This window comes from Azolla caroliniana, unplaced genomic scaffold (assembly GCF_043228905.1).
Source record: "Azolla caroliniana isolate FFs.n. ecotype wild unplaced genomic scaffold, voAzoCaro1.0.p SCAF_1, whole genome shotgun sequence".
NCBI lineage: Eukaryota > Viridiplantae > Streptophyta > Polypodiopsida > Salviniales > Salviniaceae > Azolla > Azolla caroliniana.
The window spans coordinates 13,186,998-13,197,266 of NW_028230436.1; the positions used below are offsets into that span (position 1 = coordinate 13,186,998).

Sequence of the window (10,269 nt, forward strand, 5' to 3'; positions counted from 1 at the left end):
ACGTAAAGATGGGGAATGATGGGGCATGCAAGATTGTTGGAAGGGTATGCATTTGCTACCCGGAAAAGAACTCCTTTCGGAGTTGAATAATGTTCACTTGGATAAGTGTGTGGATTGCTTGGTCGGCAAGCAAAATAGGGTCGCCTTTCGCCCTAGGCCTCCGATGAGGAGGAAGAATGCTTTGGAACTCATGCACACAATGTATGCTATGTAGATGCAAAAAAAATCACATGCCAATGCACAATACTTTGTTACCTTTATAGATGATTACATCTGAAAGTTGTGGGCTTTCGTGGTGAAGACAAAGGACCAAGTGTTGTTTGTCTTCAAAGAGTTCCAAGCTAGAGCCGAAAGGGAATATGTGCAAAAGCTAAAGGTTGTCCAGACTGATAATGGAGGTGAGTACCGAGGGCAATTTGAGGGGCACTAACGAAGCAAAGGAATCCAGATTGAGTATACAGTGTTGAAGACTCCGGAGTTAAATGGAATGGCCAAAAGGATGAACCAAACTCTAATGGAAAGGGTCTGACATCATAAACATGTCTCCCTTAGTCCCCTTAGATGTTGATGTCCCACAGAGGGCGTGGACATCTAAGGGTGTTTGGTTACCTATCATATGTGCATGTTGCTAAGGACAAGGAGGAAAACTAGATACTAAAAGCCAGCCATATATTTTCTTGGGGTACGGTGAAGATGAATTTGGTTATCAGATGGGGGACTTAATTGACAAGAAGGTCATCAGGAGCCAGGACATAGTCTTTATGGAAGAAAAGACTATTGCAGATTGGGAGATGGAGAAGATAGGATTACCTTCCCAGCTGGTTGGAAAAGAATGATTGCATGAGATATATACCCAGCCGGATGTCAACTGAAAAACAAAGTGAGCCAGCCGGATCCGGATCGGCTGGAAGGAGGCATTCGGAAGCCGAATGCAGACAAGGACCTAAATCGGATTCGGATTCGGAACCGGCTGAAGAGGATGATGTAGAGCCAACGACTAAAAGTCAAGGCTGGAGATACCCTCTAAGAAACAAAAGAGCCCCCCGTAGATTTCCAAAAAAAGAGTACGTTCTCTTAACTGATGAAGGGGGGTCGGAAAGCTTCAAGGAAGCTAAGAGAGATGCGCACAACAAAGAATGTTTGCATGCCATGCAAGATGAGATGAATTCCTTGCATGAGAACCACACGTACAAGTTGACCGAGTTGCCGAAAGGTAAGAAGGCACTCCGGAATGACTGGGTCTACAAATTGAAGCAGGAGAAGGCGGTACCTAATCCACCCAGATTCAAAGCCCACATTGTGGTGAAGGGGTTCTAGTAGAAAAGGGTGTGGATTTCGACAAAATATTTTCCCCAATCGTAAAAATGACATCTATAAGGACGATGTTGAGCATGGAAGCCAACATGAACTTAGAAGTTGAGTAGTTGGATGTCAAAACGGCTTTCTTGCATCGAGATTTAGAGGAAGAAATAAGAAATCTACATGCAGTAGCCTGAAGGATTTGTAGAGGAAGGAAAGGAAAACTTGATATGCCAGCTGAGGAAGAGCTTGTATGGGCTAAAGCAAGCGCCCCGGCAATGGTATCAGAAATTTGAGTCCTTCGTGGTAGAACACGACTTCAACAAGACACATGCTAACCATTGTGTCTTCGTGAAGACGTACGAACTCAAGGAGGAGACTTCCTTAGCCTCATGTTGTATATTGATGACATGTTGATTGTTAGATAGGACCTGAAGAAAATCGCAAGCTTGAAGAAGGCTTTAAGTAAGTCTTTTGCTATGAAGGATATGGGTTCGGTCAAGCATATTTTGGGTATGCACATTGTCCAGGACAGGAAAAAGAGGTTGTTGTGGCTGTCACAAGAGAAATATGTGACAAAGGTGCTCCAGATATTCAACATGCAGAATGCGAAGACGGTTGGCTCAACATTGTCAACAAATAGTAAGTTTAGTGAAAACCAATATCTGAAGAAGAAAGTGGAGAAAGCTTAGATGAATAAGTTCCTCTATGTCTTTGTAGTTGGAAGCTTGATGTATGCAATGGTGTGCACCATGCTGGACATTTCCTATGCTATCGGAACGGTCAGCCGGTTCATGAGCAATCCCGATAAGGAACATTAGGTGGCGGTTAAGTGGATGCTCATATACCTAGAGGCACCTCAAGTGTATGCCTCAGATACGGCTCAGGTAACCTCGTGCTAGAAGGGTTTATGGACTTTGACATGTTGGTTGATGTTGATACCAGCCAGTCCACATCAAGGTACATGATGACATATGCAAGGGGAACCGTCTCTTGGCAGTTGAGGTTGCAGAAGGTTGTGGCTCTATCGACCACAAAAGCTGAGTATATGGTTGTCGTTGAAGCCGGCAAGGAAATCATATGGATGAGAGATTTCATCAGTGAGTTAAGAATGACGCAGGAACAATTCTTACTGCATTGTGACAATCAAATCGTCATCCACCTTGCTAAGAATGCCACCTACCACTCTAGAACTACGCATACTTTGGTTTAGAGAGAGGGTAGATGAAAGGGATTTCACCCTGGTAAAGATTCATACATATGACAATGAATCAGACATGCTAACTAAGGTGCTATCTATGGACAAGCTAAATGCATACCGGTAGAGAGTAGGTCTGCTGAATTACCCCATCCCGGAGTGAAGGGGGAGTTTGTTGGGATAACTAGTCCCTCCGCGTGGATGTGCAAGAAAGTTGGACCCAGACGAGGAGTTGGACCGTCCGGAAGACATTTGGCCAGATCTGGACAAGTAGTCGACTACCAGTCGACATGTCCAGATAAGAAGCTGGATATAGGATATCAACCGGATCGACCAAAAGTCCAACGGCTAGGGGTCAACCACAAGCTTATTAGTCCAAACAAGAGCTAGATATGGGAACCGGATGAAGACAGGCTAAGAATGAGTTGAGCCGGCTAAGAGTCGGATTGGCTGAAGGTCGGTTTAGAGCCAAAAGTCGATTAGGCCGTAGTCGATTGGAGGCTACATTTGTAAATAGCCCATACTTGTGTATAAGTATAAATACTTGACCATGCATTCGTATGCATATTCATTTACATTCGAATGGGAAAACTCACGAATGCGAATATGTCAATCTATGCTTATAATATTCCTGCTTACCAAATAATGAAAGAGATGGCTCCACATACATGCATGATTTGCAAATTTTCTTAAGATCATTTTCAAAGATCACGATTTTACAACGATTTTACTTATAAAACCATGTTAGTTAGTATTTCAAATGGCACATAAAATTTTACAACAATTAAAATTTACATAGCTGATAGAATCAAATCATTAATAAATTTAAGCTAGCAACATTGATTGGCATTGCTCATCAAGGTATGGATTTATTTGATTGGCAATGCAAACTATAGAACATCCTGTGTATTAATATTTGAATATACACTTCATGAAAGGATTTAAAAGAATAAGTAGAATTCCAACACTAATTGTAATTTATATTCTCAAGCTCTCTATCTCATATATGCAAATTTCAAAATTGTCATGTAAGTAAATTTATTTCACTTTAGGATTGTGCTCTTGGATGGACAAGGATTACTGGTTTCAAGGTTAAAAACTCTTGCATGTGGGAAGGAAGGTAATAATAAGATGTAACTTGCATCATGAAAGCAGCAATCAAGAAATGTTAATTAACACATGACCAACAAAAATGTTAATAACATGACCGGCCTGAGTATAAATAACAACAATTGTCGGATTTATGAACTATAAATATGCAGGAAACCAAAATCCAAGACTAAGTGGATCAACCAAGGAAAACAGGACCTTCTGAACATTGAGAATGGCATGCCAAGCTGAATGAATAATTAATCTTTGCCTACATAGCAAATACAAGTATCGATCACCTAACCACTAATCAATGTGTAACAGATCAAAATCAGTAACGGTGATAGAAGGCATGATAAGTGAAGTGCTGGCTAAACAGTCTTCATTCGAGAAGAAATGATGGCAGCCTACCTACCACTAGTACATCAGCGCGAAGTAATGAAATATTGATGTTGCAGTAAACCCGATAACAATGTCATCATGAAGATGAAAAACAGTAATTAATTATGCAATGTAAGTTACAATAGTTTATTCATAACTTGATGCACCAAAAAAAGAAAGACAACGAAACAATGTTTCCCAAAACTTCATATCCTATATCCTGGATTTTGTTACAACTTTCTCAGCTACTACCTCGTGGAAAGGCCATGCATATATATAACTGATCAAACATCTTGCCTTCATTGAACTTCAATGCATTTGAAATGAACTATCTTCTTTACATCCAGTGCAACCTGTATATATTGTATTTATACTCAGTCATTGGGTACTTTTCAGCAATGCATTGGAACAGGTGAGCAGCTCCCTTTATAAACAAACCTATTCACATATTAAGAGTGTAGAGTGTGTTAGATAGATGTCATAGTTAGTTCAATGTGTCGTTGTCTTTCACTGAGACTACCACTTACATGTTGTTGGTGCACTAATTTAATGTAATCATTCTCTTTCATCAAGACTGCTACTTACATGTTGTCATGCTCTGTTTTCCATCGCAGCACATCAATAAACACAAGTTGCCTCGACTAAGTTTCTGCAAAAGTTGCATGAAAAGGAAAATTTTGAATTCCCAGATGACAGGCTTTATTCTGGACGATTTTTTTGTATCTGAATCCCTACGTTGCGATCTCATTATGCGAGCCCCTAATCTCCTCTGAAACCATGCCTCGTTGATTTAGAATGCTGAACCTTTCGTCTGTTTGCAACTAAAATGATGAGATGTGCTTCTACATTGCATGTCGGGATTGTTGCTCTGATCTTGAGCATCATCAGTAGTTTCATAAGAATGCTACAAAAACCACAAAAAACTTGGTAACAATTCCGAGGTGCTCACAGATGAGAGTAAAACAGAAATACCATTACCAGTTTGCTCCCCCCTGATAGAATCACAAGGCCTGATGCACCACTGACTGCTTCATTCCACCCTGTTGAATCACCAGGAATACTGCCTAAAAAACCGCACCTTATTTCATTTGATCCAAACAGATACCAACAATAATAACTTACTTTGAGAAAGAAGTTCGATTATCTGTTTGTATCTTGAAGACTCAGGATAGAAAGGACAGTTGTCATGTCCACTTCCAGAATCATGATTTTTATTTGAATCATCCTTCAGTTCTATGCTTCCTGAAAGTATTTTCATAAAAGAGATTAGCCAACAAAGCAATATGCTTATTTAGAACATATAAATATGCATCCATTTGGAAGAGGTGGAGTTTTCTTTAGATCTTAAAGAGAATGCGATTACCTGAATTGTCATTTGGACTGTTTGAAGGCTTAGAATTAGCTGCTGATTCATTCGTAGATATATGATGTGAATTGCCACGATTGACAGGGCGCCACATTTTTGTTTCCCCACATTTAGATGAAACTGTGGCTGTGACTTTCGTAGATTGTTGATGTTTAACTTGCTCAACGTGATGCTCTTGATTTTCCTTGCCTTCTGGATCAACACAAATGGAGCTCTTCAGATATTTCCCATCTCTTTCACAATCCTTATGAGAAGAAGACTGAATTGCTACATTCTCATGCAATGCATGCAATGACTCTTCCGTGGCAGTTGCATGTACTGTGTTAAGTACATTTCTGTTCTCAGCATCTTCTATCTCCCGTGCTATTTCGACTACATCCTCATAGAGTGTTGAAGTTCCTCCAAGACCAAGGTCAAACAAGGGTTGAGGGAAAGGAACACTCAGTGAACCAATGACAACAGAGTTCAGTGAAAGATCCATTGCACAAGAAAAAGTTTCTGGAGATGAGACCAGAGGAACACCTGGATGGCTGCATACGTCGTCGCCATTCATCTCCAATGATGGAAAGTCATCAGAATTTGGTGCACTTTTAGGATGGGGTTTCATGATAGTAGAATCAGAAACACAGTTGCTTACGCCAATAGCAATATGTGTGTCCTGGTCATCCTGATCGGAATTCCTACGATTTTGCAATCTAGAAGACAATATTTCACCATCAGTTGTTGAGCTTGCTGGTAACTTCCTGGCCCAAATAGTATGTCTCATGCCTCTAGAAGATTGGTACTTTTTTCTCATACTCTTAATGAGGTGATATGGTCTAGACTTTGTAGTGGTTTGTGAGGTATAGCCATCATCATGTATGTCCATATTTGTCCCAAGTAAATCTTTGAGACTGCAATCGGTGAGCAAATCCGTTGACATGCTCATGAGTGTTGCACTTTCCATGCATTTCTTTTGTTTTAATGCATATCTATACTTGGAAGCAGGCATAACTCTTGGTCTTGATAAGTTCTGGTTGATGGACATTTTCTGCTTCTGTATCATCTCTGACTCTTGCGCATCCCAACCTTTCATGCTCTTCATTTGCATCTTAGATTCATTCTTATGATCTTCATTTGCCATATCCATTAAGCTTGATGAGTCACCCGTGTCCTCTACTTTACCATCATTAACCTTGAAGGAATCACAGGTGGGTATACCCAATTCATGTTCTAAGTGATTGAGCCTGTCATACAAATTTTCGTGTGTATTATCTACTTGGAGTGACTGCAAATCACTAGCAGACCTGTCTCCTGCAGCAAATTTGGGAGTGTTCTCTTCATCTATGTCATCATGATCTAAGCTTGCCTGGCCTGTAAACAAGTAAGAATGCTTCAGATCTTTCTCCCTCAACTTCTTTTGTCGTGCCTTCTTAAATTTCTTTTTGTCCTGGATCTCCACTTGTCTGATTGTACGCAAAGATAAATCAGAGCCAATCTAAGCACACAAAAAAATTTATATTTACATATAAATATATACAGTGAAGATTTTCTTGTGCTCACTTTCTCCGTGAAGCTTCCTCTTCTTCTACAAGGGCAGTTTGACAACGGAATGCTTCTTCATCCTTACTTATAATGAGAGCATTGACCTAAAAACAAACACAGACACTTAGCATATCTCCAAGTGGGGAGAAGGCAATGTTCTGAAAAACTTAACAAAGCTCAATCAAGGATAACCCTTGACTGGCTAAAAATATCAATACTCCCCACTCAACTCTAAATTCCAGAAGTGATGCGTGCATCACAGAAATCAAAAGAATTTTGATGAAAAAAAGCACACTTTCAGGACAACATAATGTGAGCTGAAAGTGTATCTACATAACTCTTTGTTGTTATGCCTGATGATTCCAATGTACATTCAAAGGATAAATATGGAACCCGAAAGGAACCTCCAAAGAATACTCACCAAATTGTATTCCACAAGAAACCCAAGAGAAGCTACTAAATTCTTTAATTCCAATCCCACTTTTCCAGCATCCCCTTCAAAAACATAGCGGTACATGGCTGAAAGGCCAAATGATGGGAAAGTTTTTTCACTTGACCCATCAAGTATTTTGAATAGCTCAGAAGATGTTATAGAAAGCTTTGATGACTTATTTCGAACAAGCTCCTGCAATCACCAGAATATGGATAAGATGGTCCATCAATTTATGCCTATGACACAACTACAACTAAAGTTTTTTTGGTTCTATCAATTTATTATGTCTGAGATAGCAACTTACTAAAAGCATTGCACCAGCCTTGACATATGAACAGGGCAGACCAAAAACACTTGGCTGCTGTAATAAATGAGCAAGAGCCCTAGACACTTTTTCCCCGGTCAAATCCTAAAAACAATAAACAAAAGCCATGTAACATTGTGAATTATACAAATACTAACGGCAGATCAGCTATTCAACCAAGGAAATTATTTCTACCTCCAATGCAAGGTTTTTATTTGAAACAATGTTGTTAGCCTCCTCTGGAGATAGCTGTTCCAACAAGCAACACAAAATATCCATCGACAAATTGTAACATGCAGAAAGTTTTAGACAATACATAAATAATATAAAAATGACTAACATTATCCCAGAAGGTTGCTAACTCATGCCTTTGAGAAGCTGATTCCTCCTGCAAGTGGGTTAATGGTAAACAAAAATCAATCAACTTCGGCAATTGAGAACCCTAAAGCTGATCAAAACAAAAGATTGAAAATATAAAGCAACCTTTTCACCATTCATAGGTCGACGATGGATCATCCGAAGATGCCTTCGGTGATTCAAAGGCGAGCAAAAGTCTAAGCAGCATTTCTCACACTTAAACATTTGCACTTTCGAGAGGGGCATGAAAGGCCAACCCAGGAGGTTGGCTGACCAGCCATTGCTATCAAAGGTATTTGAATTGGGATGAGATGGAGAGTTATTCACGTGGCGGGAAGCACCCTTTAGACCCTTGCATCCGTCTTGTTGATCACATGTTGATTGAACCCAATGAATGGGATTTTCAGCTGGTTTTGTGAAAGCAAAAAACGGCTCCTTCAATATAGCCTTTCTGAATAGGCCTTCCCATGACTCACGATTCTCTTTTGACTTTAGGTTAGAACCAAGAGACATTTTACTGTGCCAAATCCCTGACCTCGTTCTGAAAATATCTTAATAACAGATTATAAGAGGAAATCATCAAAACCTATCACTCAAATTCTACAAAACAGAATGGATTTGTGATCTAGATGTCAATAAGGCTAACTGCATTCATAAATATGATGATAAAAGAGAAGGGTTTAAACTTTTGGAATCAATTTCTTGTTATGTTTGCAAACTGTAAATCTGAAATTACAAGTATGCAGAGATTGTAAACATCACATTAGAATATAGTTTTAGGCAAGTGAAGAAGTGAAGAAACATGTATCTTTTTGGGAAGACCATATTCTCTTGATCTAATTTGAATGCATCAAATAGGGAATCTTCAATTGTATTATACGAGTTAACACAGATACAAGGTTAATAGATTGACCATTCATTCACGTGTTTCCTTGAATTTCTAGAGGTAATTCATTTTACTTGATGCATCCTTACATACAATTCTCAAAATACTAACATATACCTAGTTTTACAGTCAATTTCTGTGATATCATAAAGAAAAATTGTCATTGAAGAAGCGGCGCAGCTTGCTTGTGAAGCTAACCGGCTGCCAACAGGACTTGTTCAAGCATATTAGAGAAGCATACAAAATATGTAATATACAAAACGGATGCGACTGATGGAAATACTTCAGTTTCTTACTCAAGTAAATAGATTATTTTGTATTACCATAATCCTCAAGGCATATTTAAGCTTATTCAATTGACTTTCTAGAGGAATTCTCTTCAGGGAACACATTCTTACATAGCACAACTATGCTGGCCTTTGTCTCATGCATATAATGGCTTTCTTGGGGAAATTCATTTCAAGGAACAACCTCCAAAGATTTCACATCCACAGAAACAGACATAAACTTGTTAGCCATTGATTTGTGTGTTTCAATTGACTTTCTAGAGTTGTTCCAGTTCAAGGAACGCATAGTTAGATAGAGTTCTCAAAGGATCACATCGAATCCTCGGGAGCTTACTAGATTGACCATTGATTCATGTGTTTGATTTGACCATCTAGAGGTAAAATAACTCAAGGAACAGAGCCTTACATAGAAAAAAACCCAGAGGGATTACATAGAGAGAGAAGCCAATACGAAAGTCATTCAGGAAGCGCGCTAAAGGTAATAGAGCAACAAACAGAAGCGAGAGAGCGGAGTTATATCAGGAAGCGTGCAAGAAGGTGAATGAACGGAGAGAAACAAACAGGGGAGAAAATGACCTTTACCTGGAGTAGAAGAAGCTGCGCAGATAACTCTGTAGCTCTGCAGAGGAGAGGAGAGGAAGGGGAGGGGGGGATGATTTCTCGTGTTCTTTTGTGATATGTACACAACATACATACATACATACATACACACAATATATATATATATATATATATCTAATGTCGATTCTTCACTTTCGCACTCTCTCATACACATCACATACCTATGTATGTACATAAAATACATACATATGTATATGAATATCTAATGGTGGCCCTAAAAAGACTAAACCCCACCCCCACCCCACCCCTGCCTCTCTGCCTCAACACACACACACACACACACACACAAAAGTATCTTCCACCACACTTCCTCCTCTTGATATTTATTTCCAACTATCAATCCATGTATAGATCTCTTTCGCTACCCAATATGTCCTCCCTCCCCATGTTGACGTGCCATAACTCCCCATGTTGCTTCTCATGATGCTTTCGCCCGAACTGAGTCGCTCGATGGTCGAGCTACGAGATCGAATCAACACGTCTGTGATGATATCCTCGACTTCTAGGATTGCTCGGGTGGTGGG

At 39.6% G+C, this 10,269-nt stretch overlaps 1 protein-coding gene across 4 annotated transcripts; it reads right to left on the minus strand.

Moving 5' to 3' along the window:
* Positions 1-4,069: 4,069 nt before the first annotated feature.
* Positions 4,070-9,737, minus strand: LOC147869035 (uncharacterized). Of its 4 annotated transcripts, none has more exons than XM_087326078.1 (12): positions 9,707-9,737; positions 8,078-8,502; positions 7,935-7,982; positions 7,790-7,843; positions 7,595-7,699; positions 7,279-7,482; positions 6,876-6,961; positions 5,331-6,778; positions 5,090-5,209; positions 4,946-5,007; positions 4,553-4,871; positions 4,070-4,405 (listed from the first exon to the last, which is right to left on the minus strand). In XM_087326078.1, exons 2-11 carry the CDS (start codon positions 8,462-8,464, stop codon positions 4,758-4,760), a joined length of 2,628 nt encoding a protein of 875 aa, XP_087182204.1. In that variant the 5' UTR covers positions 8,465-8,502; positions 9,707-9,737; the 3' UTR covers positions 4,070-4,405; positions 4,553-4,757. The 4 variants fall into 4 exon arrangements, with proteins under 4 accessions (XP_087182204.1, XP_087182222.1, XP_087182213.1 ...); XM_087326096.1 differs by having other exon boundaries at positions 8,078-8,492; positions 9,707-9,731; XM_087326087.1 differs by lacking the exon at positions 9,707-9,737 and adding an exon at positions 8,965-9,542 and having other exon boundaries at positions 8,078-8,492.
* Positions 9,738-10,269: the final 532 nt, after the last annotated feature.

What these genes read in the sequence shown, in the direction of transcription:
- LOC147869035 (XM_087326078.1), bottom strand. Translation starts at nt 8,464, where the DNA reads ATGTCTCTTGGTTCTAACCTAAAGTCAAAAGAGAATCGTGAGTCATGG. An exon ending in AGGCTGGTGCAATGCTTTTA is followed by an intron (nt 7,483 to 7,594) that starts GTAAGTTGCTAT and finishes TGGTGATTGCAG; the next exon opens with GAGCTTGTTCGAAATAAGTC. An exon ending in TTCTTGTGGAATACAATTTG is followed by an intron (nt 6,962 to 7,278) that starts GTGAGTATTCTT and finishes GTTTGTTTTTAG; the next exon opens with GTCAATGCTCTCATTATAAG.